This window comes from Schistocerca nitens, chromosome 1, assembly GCF_023898315.1.
Source record: "Schistocerca nitens isolate TAMUIC-IGC-003100 chromosome 1, iqSchNite1.1, whole genome shotgun sequence".
Classification (NCBI taxonomy): Eukaryota; Metazoa; Arthropoda; class Insecta; order Orthoptera; family Acrididae; genus Schistocerca; species Schistocerca nitens.
In genome coordinates this window covers 672,679,798-672,701,179 of record NC_064614.1, presented here as the reverse complement: position 1 = coordinate 672,701,179, position 21,382 = coordinate 672,679,798, and the positions used below count along the sequence as shown (strand labels likewise).

The following is a 21,382-nucleotide window of genomic DNA, read 5'->3' as shown; positions in this document are numbered from 1 at the left end:
TTAGAGGCACCGGTGTGTACAGCAGTTCAGATCACCATCTTTGAAGGTCTCACTGTATGTAATGTGTGGTTTTCATGAGCAATAAGAAGGGTGGAAATGATGTTTATGTTGATCTCTATTCCAATTTTCTGTACTAGTTCCAGAACTCTCGGAACTGAGGTGATGCAAAACTTTTTTTTTTTTTTATGTGTGTCTATAATGATTTTGTTTAATTAAGAGTGACATGTTTAGTTATGTCTGCAAGGAAGTCCTGAATCCAGTCACAAAACTGATACAATAATTGGTATGAGTGTACTTTTTATTTTCACTGAACAACAGTGTGGATCTATATCAAACACTTTCATGAAGTCAAGGAATATGTTATCAACCTGAGCACCAATGTATATTGTGGATCTCATGAACAGAGCAAGCTGATTTTCACAAGATCTCTGTTTGCGGAATCCATGTTGATGTTTACATAGGTAGTATTTTTTCCATAACTATTAAGTTATAATACTTAAGCATAAAACATGTTCCATAATTTTACAATGAGTGACATCAGTGATATAGGCCTATAACTATGTACATCTGTCCTACAACCATTATTGAAAACAGGAATGTCCTGCACTCTTTTCCTGTGACTAGGTAATTTGTGTTGCTCTAGCAACCTACAATATAGTACAGTTAGAAGTTGAGCAAGTTCTGACATGTAATCTCTGTAGAATCCTACAGGTATCCCATCAGGTCCAGATGCCTTTCTGCTATTAAGCAATTGTAGCTGCTTTTCTATTTTACAATCAGTTATGTCAACATCTGCCATTTAGTATTCATGCAGTGATTGGAAGAATGGACTGTATTACAATATTCCATGATGAAACAGTTTCAGAAGACCAAGTTCAGTATTTGAACCTTCTGAGATCTTCAGTTTCGATGCCAGTATGGTTACTGAGCTAATAAATAGCTGATTTTGATCTGTTTACTGATTTTACGTAAGATCAAAACCTCTTAGGTTTTCAGTCAGATTTGCTGGCAAAATTTTACGAGTCACTGAATGCTTCTCTCAATGCTCTGCTTATGATAATTCATCTTTGGTTTCTTAGCGAGGTTTTGACTTCTCTTAAATCTGCAATGGTTCTCTCTTTGCTTCTGTAGCAACCTTCTTACACAGCTATTAAGCCACAGTGAGTCTTCCCATCTACTAAAACCTTGCTCAGAACATGCTTTTCTAAGGCATACTGAATGATGCTTTTGAATTTTATCCATTTACGCTTCACATCTTCATTCTCAGAACTGAATATTTGATGTTAACACTCATATACACTGCAGATTTGTATCCTGTTACTTTTGCTGAGCATAGCTATTTTCCCACTTCCCTTAATGTTTCTTTTAAAACCCATAGTCATTGATGCTATCTCATTCATGTGATTACTATTGCCTTCCCCTGTGTTACCTAATTCAAAAAGTTCAGGTCTGTCTGTCAGTAGGAGGCCTAAGGCATTATCCTCTATCTGTTCAAATTAATTTTGGGACAAGATATTCAGAACAATCTGCCACGAATCTCTGTCTCTAGCACCAGTTTTGATACAGTAAAAAATACACCATCAGCTTATCTAGGAGAACAATGACGTGACAAGTAGAGGAGATAGCAAATAACTTTTCTGAACATTTGTTCTGTAAATGTGAGAATTTCATTGGTTTTCTCATGCACCAGATGAAAGTACAAACATAAGAGGCTCTATGCACCTGCTTCTGTTTATCATTGTGTTAATGACTACTTCATTATAATCCAGAAACAGCTCTCAGTAGTCAATTAAAGACACTCTCAGGAGAAGATACGCTGATGAAAGGTTTGGGATGCACCAAGAAGTGTAGCAGATGCTGAGTGGTGGTACTACTACCTGATCTCCAATTTTAACATGCTGGAATGTTGGGTTCCTGCATAGAATTCAGGAAACTGTTAATTAAACATACCTGCACCAGGAGTCAAATTCATTCATTGTTTACACACTGTGCAAATGTGAACGGTACTGCGGATATTGAGACAATAATTGTAAAATTTATTAGAGCAAGAGGTCTCAGCCACTGACAGTTATTTTTGGTTTTGGGTAACACTGAAGTTGACCATAAAAGTGTACAATATGACACAATTGTTTGGTGCTGAGGTTGAGAAACATTTTTGAGCAGCAAGTGTGGGAACTGTGAGAAGAAATATAGGGTTGTTTAAGTACAGTTTTTCAAAATACATAAACAAGTTCATCACACCTTCCCATTTCAGGTATGGAAAATTACGTCTGGCATATTACCTCCTCCATTGTGCTGGCATGAAATAACTCTGTCCATGAAATTTGCTATGATTACCTGACAAGACTCCACTTCCATTAAGCCAACAATACATTGAGTTTCCTTCTTTAGCTTGTGTACGATTTGTGGGTTATTATACCAACAATTTAAGATAACCCTAAAAAAAATCCTATCACTAGGGCTTAAGTTACACGACCTTGGTGGTCATTGTTGGCCGCCATTATGCGAGATGTGTCAATCCGGAAACCACTCATGGAGAAACTAAATTGTTTTGCAGGAAGTGTGAAAGGTGGCATCATCAGGCTGAAACCACAGCTATTGAACATCAATTCCACTGAAACTGCGACCACAAAAAAATCTCTTTATCACCGCGTGGTATTGATTGGTTTCCAAAACTGTTAAGGGTTGTACTGCCTCATCTTTTTTTTAAAAAAAAAAAAAAACACACACACACACACACACACACACACACCTGATGATGCCACCCACCCAAAAGCCACAAAAAACTGTCACTTGCTGTGGATGCAGTTCTGTCTCTGGAACCATGTAGGCCCCAGATACAGCAGTTCTTTTCATTCACAAATCCATTTAAGCAAAGATGCACCTTGTCACAAAAGATTATGTTCCTTGTAACACCACTGTCTTCTCAAAAACGAAATCAGTCAACAAAATGTCGCCTTTTCTTGTGACTGGTTTCTTTCAGCTGCTGCATTGACTGAATTCTGTAATAGACATCATGCTAGATAACTTGCCTTACTGAAGAACATCCTATGCCCAGTTCTCGTAAGTAGAACACTACCTACTTTCAGTATGGGATGTACTTAAGTGTAATGGAATATCCTGTGTGTGTATGCAGTGTACATGAAACACATTATAAGGATGTAACCAGCACATAAATTGTCTTTTGTGCTACTGCATTATGTGTACTGGAAGGAATTGGGATTGTATGGATGAATTACCAGTGGGTAGTTTTGTTGCAGGTAATTCGTATCTGTTGAGGGTTGAACACTGCACAGAAGTATATAGTGATTACATTTATACTACTGTGTGATTAGCTAATCAAAATCATGTCACTGACTGTGGCCCATAAACACCAACTCAAAGTTCCACAAATGGGTCACACTTTGCGTGGTGCATCAACTTCGTCAGCCATGAACCATCACAAAATTCCAAGGAGTAACAGGCACAGATATTCCACACCAGCTATGACAGCCACGGTACCATCAGCTGATGCAGCATTCCTGCCCGCTCTCCAGCAGAGCTAGCCAGCAAGGCGACTGTAGCGTCAGCCGGAAGAGAGCATACGTCGACTCAAGGCTGTGTGTCCGCGAGGCCACTACACACACAGCTTCCTGCTTTCAGCCCAACTCAGTTGGCACAGGCATGGCATTACCCTATCTGCTGTGACACAGCACAATGTGTCATGGCTCTGCAACCATCATTCAGTGTAGATACTGGTTTCTGTACGTTGGGTGTTCAGCCATGCAACAAGAAAACACCTCCTTTGTGGTTTGATCTGTCTCAGTGTACTGAGGACTTTGACATTGTCAAAGATGTCTATGATGACACTATGCAATTTGTTCATGAGGGAACCAGGGAAACAAAAGAAGGTTTCAGTGGGATTCCTTCCAGATCTGAGACATAAGATTTCAAAATGAGCCGTTTTTCAAATAAACCTGACAGGGTAGACCAAGGAATTAAAAAGCATGGCTAAGAGATCCAATTCAGAAATCAAACTCCAGCTGTACAAGAGTACACCTCAGCATAAGTACGCAAAAATGCCAAGCTAATTCATAAAAAGATGACTCAGTAAACAAATAACGTTTTTGTTAAAGCAACAGATAACAAAGACATTAAAGTAATCAATGCACAACAGAACAACAGGTTTGTTCCCATTATGGAAACAAATCAACAAAAGGTTGCCTGACAAACGTAGTAAAAAACCGAATTGCATTCCACGTCTTAAAAGGGGAAAACAATGCTCACATGACAAAGAAAAAAAAAAAGAAAGAAAAGAAAAAAGAACTGCCACTTACCAGTTCCACCTAAAAACAGAAATAGCTTGGACTGATTATGAAAACGTTTAGTAACCTGTATGTAGATGTGGTGCAACTAATTTTCAGAGGGCATGAGGCTTTACTGTCTGGTTAAATGATGATGGCATCCTCTTGGGTAAAATATTCTAGAGTTAAATTATTCCTCCTTTTGGATCTCTGGACAGGGACTACTAAGAGGACGTCGTTATTAGGAGAAAGAAAAACTGGCATTGTACGGATCAGAGCGTGGAATTTCAGATCCCTTAATCAGGCAGGTAGGTTAGAAAATTTAAAAAGGGAAATGGATAGGTTAAAGTTAGATATAGTAGGAATTTGTGAAATTCATTGGCAAGAGGAACAAGACTTTTGCTCAGATGAATACAGGGTTATAAATACAAAATCAAATAGGGGTAATGCAGGAGTAGGTTTAATAATGAATAAAAAACAGGAGTGCGGGTAAGCTACTACAAACAGCATAGTGAACGCAATATTGTGGCCAAGATAGACAAGAAGCCCACGCCTGCTACAGTAGTACAAGTTTATATGCCAACTAACTTTGCAGATGACGAAGAAATCGAAGAAAAGTATGATGAGATAAAAGAAATTATTTAGATAGTGAAGGGAGATGAAAATTTAATAGTCATGGGTGACTGGAATTCGATAGTAGGAAAAGGAAGAGAAGGAAACATAGTAGGTGAATATGGATTGGGGGAAAGAAATGAAAGAGGAAGCCACCTGGTAGAATTTTGCACAGAGCATAACTTAATCATAGCTAACACTTGGTTCAAGGATCATAAAAGAAGATTGTATACATGGAAGAAGCCTGGAGATACTGACAGGTTTCAGATAAATTATATAATGGTAAGACAGAGATTTAGGAAACAGGTTTTAAATTGTAAGACATTTCCAGGGGCAGATGTGGACTCTGACCACAATCTGTTGGTTATGAACTGTAGATTAAAACTGAAGAAACTGCAAAAAAGTGGGAATTTCAGGAGATGGGACCTGGATAAACTGACTAAACCAGAGGTTGTACAGAGTTTCAGGGAGAGCATAAGGGAACAATTGACAGGAATGGGGGAAAGAAATACAGTAGAAGAAGAATGGGTAGCTATGAGGGATGAAGTAGTGAAGGCAGCAGAGGATCAGGTAGGTAAAGAAATGAGGGCTAGTAGAAATCCTTGGGTGACAGAAGAAATATTGAATTTAATTGATGAAAGAAGTACATATATAAAAGCAGTAAATGAAGTAGGCAAAAAGGAATACAAACGTCTCAAAAATGAGACCGACAGGAAGTGCAAAATGGCTAAGCAGGCATGGCTAGAGGACAAATGTAAGGATATAGAGGCTTATCTCACTAGGGGTAAGATAGATACTGCCTACAGGAAAATTAAAGAGACCTTTGGAGAAAAGAGAATCACTTGCATGAATATCAAGAGCTCAGATGGAAACCCAGTTCTAAGCAAAGAAGGGTAAGCAGAAAGGTGGAAGGAGTATATATAGAGTGTCTATACAAGGGCAATGTACTTCAGGGCAATATTATAGAAATGGAAGAGGATGTAGATGAAGATGAAATAGGAGATAAGATACTGCGTGAAGAGTTTAACAGAGCACTGAAAGACCTAAGTCGAAACAAGGCCCCGGGAGTAGACAACATTCCATTACAACTACTGACAGCCTTGGGAGAGCCAGTCTTGACAGAGCTCTACCATCTGGTGAGCAAAACGTATGAGACAGGCAAAATACCCTCAGACTTCAACAAGAATATAATAATTCCAATCCCAAAGAAAGCATGTGTTGACAGATGTGAAAATTACCAAACTATCAGTTTAATAAGTCACGGCTGCAAAATCCTAACGCAAAATTCTTTACAGACAAATGGAAAAACTGGTAGAAGCCAACCTCGGGGAAGATCAGTTTGGATTCCGTAGAAATATTGGAACATGTGAGGCAATACTGACCCTATGACTTATCTTAGAAGCTAGATTAAGAAAGGGCAAACCTACATTTCTAGCATTTGTCGACTTAGAGAAAGCTTTTGACAATGTTGACTGGAATACTCTCTTTCAAATTCTGAAGGTGGCAGGGGTAAAATACATGGAGCGAAAGGCTATTTACAGTTTGTACAGAAACCAGATGGCAGTTATAAGAGTCGAGAGACATGAAAGGGAAGCAGTGGTTGGGAAGGGAGTGAGACAGGGTTGTAGCCTCTCCCCAATGCTATTCAATCTGTATATTGAGCAAGCATAAAGGAAACAAAAGAAAAATTCGGAGTAGGTATTAAAAGCCATGGAGAAGAAATAAAAACTTTGAGGTTAACCGATGACATTGTAATTCTGTCAGAGACAGCAAAAGGCCTGGAAGAGCAGCTGAATGGAATGGACAGTGTCTTGAAAGGAGGGTATAAGATGAAAATCAACAAAACTAAAACAAGGATAATGAAATGCAGTCGAATTAAATCGGGTGATGCTAAGGGAATTAGATTAGGAAATGAGACACTTAAAGTAGTAAAGGAGTTTTGCTATTTGGGGAGCAAAATAACTGATGATGGTTGAAGTAGAGAGGATATAAAATGTAGACTGGCAATGGGAAGGAAAGCGTTTCTGAAGAAGAGAAATTTGTTAACATTGAGTATAGATTTAAGAGTCAGGAAGTTGTTTCTGAAAGTATTTGTATGGAGTGTAGCCATGTATGGAAGTGAAACATGGACAATAAATAGTTTGGACAAGAAGAGAACAGAAACTTTCGAAATGTGGTGCTACAGAAGAATGCTGAAGATCAGATGGGTAGACTACATAACTAATGAGGAGGTATTGAATAGAATTGGGGAGAAGAGGAGTTTATGTTCTGAGGCATCAAGGGATCACCAATTTAGTATTGGAGGGCAGCGTGGAGAGTAAAAATCATATAGGGAGAACGAGAGATGAATACACTAAGCAGATTCAGAAGGATGTAGGCTGCAGTACGTACTGGCAGATGAAGCGGCTTGCACAGGGTAGAGTAGCACGGAGAGCTGCATCAAACCAGTCTCAGGACTGAAGACCACAACAACAACAACAACAACAACATATACACACAGTAGATTTCAGCCATACATAGTCGCAAGAGACACAAGTCATTTTCCATCAGAGCATTGGTGCTGAGCAGTCCGATGGTGCAAGTAACTTGGTGTCCTGCATCCTTAGGAAACTCTAAATAATGTCCAGCACATGATGCTCCTGCTCTAAACACTGACAGTTGAATACCATTACAAGGAAATGACTGACTACATCGACAGGTTGCTGAAATGACCAGGTCGGCAAAACGATAGCTCCAGAACTGAACATGGCAGCTTTCAAATGAGCAATTTTTCAGGCTCAGATTCTGTTTAAGATAAATGAAACAGAGAGTAAGTTATCATAATGAGAGATATACAATGGCTGCCACAATTCTGAGTGAGATTTTGATACATACAACAGGCAAAACCTCCCAACCCAGGATCCACAAACCTCTTCATCAGTGCCACGACATGACAAAGTTAACTTCGTACATGGTGGTGGTACCTTCAATGATTTCCAGCCTGCCTGAACAAATTGTTCCACTGACATACAGATCAGTGACATGGTAACATCTAATTTATTTAAAACACCTGAAAAAACATTGGTTACATAGAGCACTATTTCTGACAATGTGCATCAACATGTCGACAGATGTCACACTCCCATTTCCCAATTTGTGGGCTCTGCAACTTGTAATCTGGATATCAGAATGAAAGTACCAGGTGCCTCCATCATATGTAGCAACGGAACCACCAAACAAAAGAAGAATATATCAGGGCCTGTGACAGATGAACCCTCTGCGTGCAATGAGAGAATTACTGCACTGACATTGTCACAAACAACTCAAACCAGGTGAATGGAGATACAGAACACAGCATCAGGCTAAGTAGGCTGCAGGATTCTTTAATTCTCAAGCAGTCATGAGATTTGTTGTACGTCTTGGAAACACAATTATTTTTTCAACACCACTGGCAGCTGATCATATCTTGCTTACTTATTTATATTACTTACTTATTTTGATTACTCTCCGTACAGGTGTAAAAGCCAAGTTTTCACTCTTGAACGGATGTACAAAGATTTTGTGAATGCCAATGGACAAGTCTGTTTTGACCCTACCCTGCCTTCACCTAAGTGTTATGTTCATACAACATACATATAACAGCATCAGATTCCTGTAGATCAACATTATGCACTCTGCATCAGTAATAAGTAACCTGTGAAAGATCATAGAGGAACTGGGTGTCATTGTGCTAGTCCAAGAACTGTACGTGAGAAATGGGAAACTTCTGCACTTATACACACACATGAGCTCAACAGTTACCCAACAGAATGCCAAGGCAGGAACCATCATTCCATTCATAGATACCTTGTCAACAAAGTGCACAGTTACAAAGTGACCATGCTGTAACAGTAGATATGTGCACTCCTCAATGCATTTAGATCATCGCCTGCATATACATGCAGTACTTCCATATGACTGATCCATTCCTTGACAAATTAAGATATACATTAGTGTACAGTTTTCATGGATATCAAATAACAAGAACAGGTGAGAACGCTAATTTGGTGCTTTGTCACAGCAGAATGACAGATGGACGAGATGTAATAATGCAAGACTTGAACCAAGAAGTGGACCTGACTGTGATAAATGAATATGGAAGCACACTGCAAATAGTATTGATGCATACATTGATACAGACATCACCCATGCAAATCAGGCAGTGGGTACTAATAAACTTGGAACATTAAGCAACACATTACCACTAGCAACCATAGTGTCATAATCTTCTATATGCAAATAGTAACTGAAAACTGGAAACAGTGGAGGCATCAGGAACTGGAAGGCTGGGATTTGAAGAGAGCAACCTGGATTGCACTTACTGCTGAAACAGCTTGTTTCAACTTGGACCATTCATCCAAAGACATAGACCCATGGGTCCATGCTCTTACTCAGCTCCTTCAGCATGTGCAGGCAAATCATATCTTGAGAAGGATATATAGATCTATCCCTGAGTCACATCTATCCCTGAGACACCTTTGAATTGAGAACTACAGAGATAGCACAGGGCTACCTTAAAACATACGCACTTATGGGTTCTCATAAGGATAATGGAATCATACAGTACTACAATGGCAGATAATCTCCATGTCACTTTGAGAACATGTCCTCCTGACATCACAGTAAAATAGATAAGTACAAGGAATTAAATGATCCAGAATAACAAACATGTTAGATCTTCAAGACTGGACACTTATGTAATTGTAATTTAGTTTAATATAAATACATAACTTATGAGTAATAATATGCTATTGCCATTTAAAAATAATTGTGAAGACTAGACTTTTTGCGAGTCGTTCAGCAACTGGATAACAAATTTAATTGCAATTTTAAATGTTTCACATTAGATATATAGCTATAATACATGTACGAAATGAATAGGTGACTGAAGTGTAGGCTATTTTCCCACTTAGTGCAGGCAAACATAGAAGATGTTCTAAGGTAGCCACAAACCAAAGTTCAGCTAAAGAAATTTACTGGAGAAGTAACACAATTATTTCTTTTTTGTTTCATTACTTACCTTAACTTTACTTTTTAAGGTATACTGTATAAAGCAGTATCTTAATATTGCATTGTTAGAATTAAGAAAAAAAAATTGTACACTGTTATGAAGAGAACTTTGAATGTACTGAATGTTTTTTATGATCTGCTTTAGACACACAGCAGGATAGATTTTACAACACCAATAAATAAATAAAAGCTCAATTCTTGGGAATGGAGAAGAACCAACTTCACCTGACTAACCCCCAAACTGTTAAAAAATACAACAGCATTTTCCATAGATCAGTAAGAAAGAGACTATCATGAACACATTTTAATATTCATTGTTTAACCTGTTTTATTGAACTTTAAAATACGTCTGTGAACTGTTGATTCTCTCAGTGCTTCACTGTGCCCCACAATCATGTGAAGATGCCTCACAGTTGTTGCATAGCTTTTTACGTTCTGATAAAACGTTTTCACTATTATCACGCATTGGGCAATAGTAAATTGCACCATGATTAAGAGACACATGAAGAAACATAATAAATTCAGACTAAAGTAACAGTTGAAATGTTTATTGAAACTGAAATGATACACAGTAATGTGGTCAAGCGACAAATAAAAACATAGTATGCGATTTAAAATTGGAGCGCTTTTTGAAATACCCTTTAGTTCTCTTTTTTGGGAATATGGGAAAAGATAAAAACTTCTCTTGAATTCTCTGATCTCTAATGGAATCGTGTTTTGGCTTTCTGTTAACATGGACCATTTGAATAAATAGAATTTAACTATGGAATTGAAAAATATACTTATTTTACAAATTATATTGTAACTAAAAACAAAGATGATGTGACTTACCAAACAAAAGCGCTGGCATGTCGATAGACAAACAAACAAACACAAACATACAAAATTCAAGCTTTCGCAACCAACGGTTGCTTCGTCAGGAAAGAGGGAAGGAGAGGGAAGGACGAAAGGATGAGGGTTTTAAGGGAGACGGTAAGGAGTCATTCCAATCCCGGGAGCGGAAAGACTTAACCTTAGGGGGAAAAAAGGACAGGTATACACTCACGCGCACACACACACACACACACACACACACACACACACACACACACACACATATATATATATATACATCCGCACATACCCCATCCGCACATACACAGACACAAGCAGACATCCTTCCCTCTTTCCTGACGGTTGCTTCGTCAGGAAAGAGGGAAGGAGAGGGAAGGACGAAAGGATGAGGGTTTTAAGGGAGACGGTAAGGAGTCATTCCAATCCCGGGAGCGGAAAGACTTAACCTTAGGGGGAAAAAAGGACAGGTATACACTCACGCGCACACACACACACACACACACACACACACACACACATATATATATATACATCCGCACATACCCCATCCGCACATACACAGACACAAGCAGACATCCTTCCCTCTTTCCTGACGAAGCAACCGTTGTTTGCGAAAGCTTGAATTTTGTTCGTATGTTTGTGTTTGTTTGTTTGTCTATCGACATGCCAGCGCTTTTGTTTGGTAAGTCACATCATCTTTGTTTTTAGATATATTTTTCCCACGTGGAAAGTTTCCCTCTATTATATTCAAATTATATTGTAACATGGACATGTTAGAAAGGAATCTTCATTTATCTTCCAAACAAGTGAATGGGGAAAAATATCAACATTTTTCACTCTAAAATCAATTACAATTAGTCTACAAGACAGTATAGTACAGCAGAAAGTTGAGTTCTGAGACAGGAATTTTTTGCAACATTTCAGAAAACTGTAAAGCAAGTACAAAATATTGACAAAACCAGTAACTGTAAATTTGGAATGTGTCGGACAGTCTGCAGATTGAACTGATTAGTTCATTGTGTTGAAGGATTCATTTAATTCCAAAAATGCCACTGACTTCTTCAATTAAAAACACATATTGGACCTTTAAGGAATTTGACAGAGGAGTGGAGATGATGTTTGCATCTACTGACATGTGCAGCCTTTTTCCATAATGAAGCAAAGCAAACAAGACCTGCATTCATGTATGATAGACAACCACGAGAAATGCAATGAGATTTTGACCTAATGTCTTCAGGTAAGGAACCTTCCTTCCTTCCTTCCCTCCCTCCCTCCTTCTCACCCCCCCCCCTCCTCCACTGGATGATCTTGTTGTCTCCTGGAAAACAAAAATCTTGAGCCCCCACTCTCAGTTTAACCTGCTCCATATCCAAGAACTCTGAAACTGACCCAGACATATGTATATCCCTGCTTTAATCAGCTCATATTTTTTGAATCAATTGATAATTACAAAATCACCAGTTCTGTGAAATTTTAGGAAGACCAGTGCTTGAGTAATTCTAGCTGCAACTCTTTAATTTTAATGTTGGCGAGTACCTATAGCACTAACTGTATTCACAGTCCATAAATGTGAATGGAAGTGATTTTGTTCTGTTGCTGCTATCTTTATGAGCAGTGCTAATTATCAAATTTCATTGTTCACCTTTAGACCACTAATCCTGTGTCTGGTTGCCCCTTGAAAGAACTTATTAACAGTATAAATTGTAAAAATTTAACTGTACTTAAGTAATTTCACACTTTCTTTGTAGAATTCACAAGGATGAACGGCCATTTCCATGTGACATCTGTGGGGCAGCATTCCGGCGGTCATATGCATTGAAGAACCACAAAACTGTTCATACTGGTGAGAAAAAATATGTATGCAGCCAGTGCAATCACGCTTTTCGTGTAAAGCAAGATATGCAAAAGCATATTAACAGTTATCACAGGAATGAAATAACATTTACAGAAGCTATAATGTAAAAAAAGACAAAGAGCGTGAATTATTTATCGCCCGCAAAGGTAGCAGTGTGCAACACTTACTGAGGGAGTGAACTGGGATGTCCATAGGGATAGAAGAATATTGTAACTTGTGTTTCTTTTAAATGTATTGTATGGCATGTTTGTTAAGAATACATCAGCTACAAATTTTAAAACACTTTTTTTGTTTATGCTGACAGACATCCAGTCACCTGGCTCAGGTCTGTTCAGGCATTCTTTTCAAACTCCACTCTCTCTCTCTCCTACATACTTCATGTGAAATGGGATATGATGGAGAACGGCTTAAGTACAGCCTGAGGGCTCCTCCAGAATGAATCTGTCATTATGCATGAAAGATTCATTGTAAACAAACTTCCATCACATTGATCACCAAAGCCTAGGGTCAAGATCCAAGTCGGAAACTTCATCAAGAATAATATCTCCTGCAAAAAATGATGGCAACAATGATGATGATGAAATATTTGAGATAACATCCAATCAATGACCAGGTCATTGGAGACAGACTACAGCTTTTGAATGGATACAGATGGGAAAGAGATCATCAGTGTCCGTTTCAAAAAAGGACCATCAAATCTGGCTGAAAACATATTTGAATTCTACTCCTCCAAAACGCAAATACAGTCTTAACCATTGCACCAGCTCACTCAGTAAGTTGTCTTGTTAGTGAAGAAGATTCATTCTGGTAAACTAAATGCTCACCACAGAATTAACTTGCATTTTGATAAGAGCTGTACTTAGTTACAACATGTCAAGTTTATTAGAAATTTCAACATAAGCCATATGCATTAATCACTAGAAAATTCCAGTCTGTGATTTCACCCCATGTGGCTATCCGTTACTTTTAATTTTAGCTTTTAGGACATATGATTTTATTATTTCTTTATTGTATATTCACACTACTGTGTTCTTTGATATACAGCTCCTTTTTAAGATTGTACCTAGTTATTAGTCAACCACAATGGAGGGGTATTTGTTGAGAGGCCAGATAAACATGTGGTTCCTGAAGAAGGGACAGTAGCCTATTCACTAGTCACAGGGGGGACAATCTGGGTGTCTGATCTGACCTTGCAACATCAACCAAAACAACCTTACTGTTCTGGTATTGTGAACAGCTGAAAACAAGGGGAAACTACAACCATAATTTTTCCTGAGGGCATGCAGCTATCCTGTATGGTTAAAAATGATGGCATCCTTTTGGGTAAAATATTCCGGAGGTAAAATAGTCCCCGATTCGGATTTCCGGGAGGGGACTAATCAAGGGGACTTTGTTATCAGGAGAAAGAAAACTGGCATTCTACAAATCACAGTGTGGAATGTAAGATCCCTTAATTGGGCAGGTAAGTTAGAAAATTTAAAAAGAGAAATGGATAGGTTAATGTTAGATATAGTGGGAATTAGTGAAGTTAAGTGGCAGGAGGAACAAGACCTCTGGTCAGGTGAATACAGGGTTATAAATAAAAAATCAAATAATAGCAAAGAAGGAGAAGGTTTAATAATGAATAAAAATGCAGATAAGCTACACAGCATAGTGAACACATTATTGTAGACAAGATAACCACGAAGCCCACATCCACCACAGTAGTACAAGTTTACATGCCAACTAGCACTGCTGATGAAGAGATTGAGGAAATGTATGATGAGATAAAAGAAATTATTCAGATAGTTAAGGGAGACAAAAATTTAATAACCATGGGGGGCTGGAATTTGTTAGAAGGAAAAGTAGTACATGAAAATGGATTGGGAGGAAAGTAATGAAAGAGGAAACCACATGGTAAAAATTTGCACAGAGCATAATTAAATACAGCTAACACTTGGTTTAATAATCATGAGAGAAAGTTGTACATGCGGAAGAGACCTGGAGAGACCGAAAGATTTCAGGTTGATTATATAACGATAAGACAGAGATTTCAGAACCAGGTTTTCAATTGTAAGACATTTCCAAGGGCAGATGTGGACTCTGATCACAATTTGTTGGTTATGAAATGCACATGAAAACTGAAGAAATTGCAAAAAGGCACGATTTTAAGTAGATGGGACCTAGATAAACTGAAAGAACCAGAGGTTGTAGAGAGTTTCAGAGGAAGTGTTATGAAACATTTGGCAAGAACAGGGGAAAGGAATACAGTAGAAGAAGAATGGGTAACACTGAGAGATGAAATAGTGAAGGCAGCAGAGGATGAAGTAGGTAAAAAGACGAGGGCTAGTAGAAATCCTTGAGTAACCCAAGTGATATTGAAATTAATCAATGAAAGGAGAAATATAAAAATGCAATAAATGAAGCAGGCGAAAGGCAATACAAACATCTAAAAAATTAGATTGAAAGGCAGTGCAAAATCGCTAGGCAGGAATGGCTAGAGGGCAAATATAAGAATGTAGAAGCATATATCAACAGAGGTAACATAGATGCTGCCTACAGAAAAATGAAAGAGACCATTGTAAAGATAAAACTGGCTGAATGAATATCAAGAGCTCAGCTGGAAAGCCAGTCCTAAGGAAAGAAGGGAAAGCAGAAAGGTGGAAGGAGTATATAGAGGATCTATACATGGAAGACATACTTGAGGGCAATATTATGGAAATGGAAGAGGACACACATGAAGATGAGAAGGGAGATGGGATACTGTGTGAAGAATCTGACAAAGCAATGACAGTCTTAAGTCAAAACAAGGCCCCCCGGAGTAGACAACCATTCCGTTAGAGCTACTGATGGCCTTGGGAGAGCCAGCTGTGACAAAACTCTTCCACCTGGTGAGCAAGATATATGAGACAGACGAAATACCTTCATACTTCAAGAAGAATACAATAATTCCAATTCCAACAAAAGCAGGTGCCGACACGTGTGAAAATTATCGAACTATCAGTTTAATAAGTCACAGTTGCAAAATATTAACACGATCCTTTACAGAAGAAGGGAAAAACTGGCAGAAGCCGACCTCGGGGAAGATCAGTTTGGATTCCGGAGAAATGTAGGGACACGCGAAGCAGCACTGATCCTACGACTTCTCATGGAAGATAGGTTAAGGAAAGGCAAACCTGCATTTATATCATTACAAGACTTAGAGAAAGCTTTTGACAATGTTGATTGGAACACGCTTTTTCAAGTTCTAAAGGCGGCAGTTGTAAGATACAGGGAGCAAAAGGCTATTTAGAATTTGTACAGAAACCAGATGGCAGTTATGAGAGCCAAGGGGCACAAAAGGAAATCATTTCTTGAGAAGGGAGTGAGCCAGGGTTGTAGCCTATTCCCGATGTTATTCAATCCTGTATACTGGGCAAGGAGTAAAGGAAACAAAAGAAAAATTTGTAGTAGGAATTTAAGTCCAGGGAGAAGAAACGAAAACTTTGAGGTTTGCCAATGACATTGTAATTCTGTGAGAAACAGCAAAGGACTTGGAAGAGCAGTTGCACGGAATGGACAGTGCCTTGAAAGGATATGAAATGTGGACTGCCAATGGCAAGAAAAGTGTTTCTGAAGAAGGGAAATTTGTTAACATAGAGTATAGATTTAGGTGTCCTTTCTGAAAGTATTTGTACGGAGTGTAGTCATGTATGGAAGTGAAACATGGACGATAACTAGTTTGGACAAGAAGAGAATAGAAGCTTTTGAAATGTGGAGCTACACAAGAATGCCGAAAATTAGATGGCTATATCATGTAAGTAATGAGGAGGTACTGAACAGTACTGGGACCAATTTAGTACTGGAGGGATGCGTGTAGGGGGGGGGGGGGGGGGGTTGAAAATCGAAGGAGGAGACCTAGAGGTGAATACAGCAAGCAAATTCAGAAGGACATAGATTGCAGCAGTTACTCAGAGATGAAGAGGCTTGCAAAGGATAGAATAGCATGGAGAGCTGCACCAAACCAGTCTTTGGACAGAAGACTACATCATCACCACCACCATCACCATAACAACAATAACAACTTAATCATCCATTTCCAGATGCTTTTACATTAAATTTCATAACAGTATTTCAGCATCATCCAATAATGGCAATATGGAACTAATCAACACACCAAATTTAATCTGCTTAGCTCAGAATGCACGTTCCTGTGAGTGTCTGTTTGGTTTTATGCCTTAAATAATTTTATCCTTCCATTTTTTTATCACCTCTAAATCTCTCAACTTTCACAAGGTAGATTAATGTCCGAAAATGCAATAATTGGGTGGTAATTTATATGTATCTGTCACACCTAAAGAGGCTGCAGCATCAATATTTTGTTCATGGCCTGTTCTTCAGTTGCAATATAGTGTGCAGGATGATTCTTATTTTCTGATCATTGTGCAAAATTAGCATACATCACAAATATTAGCAACATGATTTGCGTAATATGAAAGTACAGTAAATCTAAGAAAAGTCATAAATTGTGTAACGTATACTGTCAATCAGATGGCTCACTGAACCCATCTGCGAACAATTTTGTCTTCATTGAAATACACACTACCCTGTATCAAATTTTTTGTATTATGGATTTTATGTTGTTAATATTTGTGATACGCTAATTTTGCTTGCACCCCTTTAGAAATGCCTATGTTACTCCAGAGAAAATTATAAATTAAGACATAATACAGTTACAGTGTAGCCACATGCCTTATCAATATACAAGATGAGATGAGGTCAAAAAATAATGGGAATTTTTGTTTTTCTTAAAGAATCTTTATTTATTCATCAACATCAGCTGTGTCCCCTTCAAAGTAATCTCCCTCAGATATAATACACTTCAGACAGCACTTCTTCCAATCTTGGAAGCACTTCAGGAACTCGCTCACAATTATGCTGTTGAGCTCTTTCAGTGACTCTGTTTTTATCTCACCAATGGTGGTAAAACAACATCCTTTCATTGTTCTCTTCAGCCTCGGGAACAGAAAGAAGTCACAGGGGGCCATGTGTGATGAATATGGTGGCTGAGGCAACATAATGGTTTAGGTTTTCACCAAAAAATCACGAACAAACTTTGAGGTGTAAGTGGGAGCATAATCACGATGCAGTTTCCGCAAGGGGTCTTACCACAGCTCTGGTCATTTTATTCAGATTGCTTCACAAAAGGCATATAACTTACGGGTAGTATTCCTAACTGACCATACGACCATAAGGCAGGAACTTACACTGCACTATCCCATTGTAATCGAAGAAAAGCTTCACATGTTTTCGAACTTGTCAATTTTTTTTCTTCAGTCTTGGCTCTTCAGGCAGTTTCCACAGGGATGATTGGGCCTCGGTTTCAATGTCATTCCCATATACCCATGTTCCATCACCTGTTATACCCTTCTTTAGAAGTTCTGGATCATTGTTGACTTTGTAAGGTAATGAGCGAATTGTGACGCCCTGAAAATATTCTAAGTTCAGAGTTGGCGTGACCGCACGGGCCGCTTGGCCAGCCGGGGCCTGGCAGCAAACACGTGGTGCCAAATGTTAGCAGGACAAGAGGGATAGCCCCAGCGCATGGTCCAGCCACGTGGCTGGGAATTCCATAGTGATGCTGTGTCACTGAAGGAGACACGCTGGGAATGCCAAAGATGACGGACTTAGTGAAACCTTAATGGCAGACGTTTCACAGTTTGTATAGAAATTAATAGTAGCCAGATGAATCATGATACCCAAAAAGAAACGTGTATGTTACCATTATTTGCATGACAATTCTGATGGTGTAACCAGATTTTCAATATATTTATTAGTTTAAAGTTTAGTATCTGACGATAAATTATACAAGTAACACCCAGCAACGAATTTCCAAAATCGTTTATTGAAAAACACATTCAGAATACATAGAGCAGTAAATCATCCAGGGGAATAAACATACAGGACAAAATTTCCAAAACGAAATTGCAATTTTACTCATTTGTCTTTGTTTCCCAAGCTGCAATTTTCTCATAAAATGCTTTGGATTCATTAGTCTGGAATGTACTTGAGCATTTTGCGCATATCTTTAATTTTATTTTCATTGACTGGACGCACACAATTTGGATAAGCATGTCTGTGTGATAGTTCTGGGACATGTGGATATGTTGGCCCAAGGATGAAAGAATGTTGAATTATTCCTCCTATGAATGGTTTTGCCACAGTTATTCCGATCTGTTCTGCAGAGAAGCAGAATTCCATAAAACTTGAAACAGTGAAAGATACCTTATTATCTCTAGGAACGCCCTTAACAGACGTCTCCATGGAATTGGCATTGCGTTTGGATTAATGTGGCCACCAGTTGTTGTAGTCATAAACATCCTGACTTTCAACAAGTGTAACTCTAAAATTTCCTTTAGCACTAGAGCTGACTATGAGTTCACACACGTCCTTCAGTGCGTAGAGTATGTCCACACGCCTCAGTCGTCTTTTCACTACTGCAAAATCCCTATCATTTGGCAGAAAGGAGTGTCCTCTGATAGGTAAAAGAAGTCTGATGTTAAAAAAAATGTCTCTGAACACTTACAGCAATTAAAAACCTGATGAGAGTGTTGTTCCTATTCTGGCCTGGACAGCTGTCACTAAACAACCAGAGTTCTTTAACACTAGATGAGACACAGGTATTGAAATAATGGAGGAGAAAACTGCATACCTCATTTGGAGTTTTCTTAGCTTGCCCCTCATGGTAGATGTAGAAGTATACTGAATTAGTTTTCATGTTACGCACAGAGAAAACTGGAATTGTCAGCTGATGATAATAATACATGTCCTGAATTGGTATCTTAGGCAAGCATACAATTTGCATGTAGTCAAATGTTAAAGGATGAAAATCCTCTCTCTCAGTGCATAACTTGGTTGAATCTTCTCGTGTTTTGTAGAACTTTTTGCTGTGACATTTATTCTGCTGCAGCTACACATTTAGCACAAACATTAAGGGCATCGCTTTTCACTTTAACTTTCAGTTCTTCGCACGTAATGCATGTGTCTACACTGGGCCTCCCAATGGTTATTGAAATATCTGTGATAATAGTGATAAGACACTTTACTATCAGGATATTCGACAAGAAACATTTCATGTATAGTTTTCACAGTTAGTTCACTGTTTAAGTAGAAAACATCTGTGTTTCCATAGTGGGTTTGTTTAGGTGGAAATGACACAATACGGGCATGAACAGAAGCAAGTAGATCAGCCTCTTTTGTGTTCCCTGGTTTGTATTTTCCACGTTGGTCTTTAGGAGACTTGCCATGAAGCAGCAACTTACACAATCTCTTCATCCTGGATTCTGTAACACAAACACTGAGGAAGGCTATCTTACATAACTCTATCTGCTTGCCTGAATCTTGAACATAATACTTGAACATAGCTGCCCTAGTACCAGGCTCGTCTTTCCTTCCTCTACGTCTTTTTATGGTAATACTTTCAGTTTGTCCCTGTAAGAACACATCTTGTTCGTTCTTAGTGTCAAAATCTTTCATGTAATTAACTGCTTCTAACAATGCATTTACGGAAATCAGGTTGAGACATTGTTTCTGCATCTGAAATATATCACAATTTTTTATAAACAAGAGACTGCATTACTAGTAATTAACAGTCTCAGTAAGCTACAACGATGTGTACAAGAATATCGTGTACAACAATATTGCGAAAAAAAATTAAATCCAAATTGCTTACCCGCAAGCAGGTCCTGTTTGTCTAGCTGAAACTAACTTCCCCACATGATTTACGTGCTCAAAACCTTTAACCTTAGCACGCTTTATTGTAGCTCTCTTGTATTCTGCAGCCATTTTCATTCCTTTCCTCCTTTTTTGGTCATTATTTTCTTCATTTTGAACAACGCCAATTCATGAAGAACTACTGTTAGACGCCATTTTCGTTTTCAACTAACGTATCGCAGGTCTACCACATGAATCTGTTAACAATTATCATTACCTGACAAGTAAAACAACTTAATTCCTGGACTGAGGCTGTTTTGCTGGTAAACACGAACGTTCTGTTACTGGAAATAATGTGCAGAAGTTAGGGACTAAAGTAATGCACATTGGGTATTGGAACATTGCTGCACCCATAACTCAAAACCACGAAAATGTGGACTTGAGTCATTTTGCAAGTTCACGATTCTGTTTTGGAACGAATTTTGATGCTAAATGTTTCACTTCCAAAACAACTGAGAAAACTGCTTGGTATGAGATAAGGACATGCTGACATTGTCAAGAATCTCTCTGATGGTGATTCGGCGATTCTCCAGAACCATTTTCTTTCCTTTACTTCTTCCACATTGTCGTCAGTAATTGATGTGTTGAGGTGTCCAGGTTGTTCGTCGTCTCAAACATCTTCTCAACCCTCTTTTAAAAACTCGTCTTACTCATAGCAAATTCACCAAAAGCCACAATCAACATTTCAAATGTGATGCTGCACCTTATTCCATTCCCCAAGCAAAATTTAATGCAAATTCTTTGATCCATTTTTTTGACCTTTTTGATTGTCAAATAAACTAAATATTCAAAAGAGATGAAAATGCAAACATACATCAGGAACGTGTGTACCAACAACAACAACACACACACACACACACACACACACACACACACACACACACAAATAAAAAAATTAATTAATTAAAACTGGATGTATAAAGCCCGTGAAATTTAAAAAAAAAACTCCCATTACTTGCCTTACAGCATGATGCAGATTTATAATGAATTATACATTGAAAGTAATTTCAGTGTTAGCTTAGGATTAAAAAATCAATGG

The 21,382-nt window shown here is 38.4% G+C and overlaps 1 protein-coding gene across 1 annotated transcript in view; it reads left to right on the top strand.

The window, feature by feature from the left end:
- The window catches only part of LOC126194671 (zinc finger protein 501-like), a 130,208-nt gene extending 117,489 nt beyond the window's left edge, over positions 1-12,719 (top strand). Inside the window, exon 4 of the mRNA XM_049932913.1 lies at positions 12,506-12,719. Coding sequence (XP_049788870.1) covers positions 12,506-12,719 — 214 coding nt within the window. The remainder of the gene's footprint in view (positions 1-12,505) is intronic.
- Positions 12,720-21,382: the final 8,663 nt, after the last annotated feature.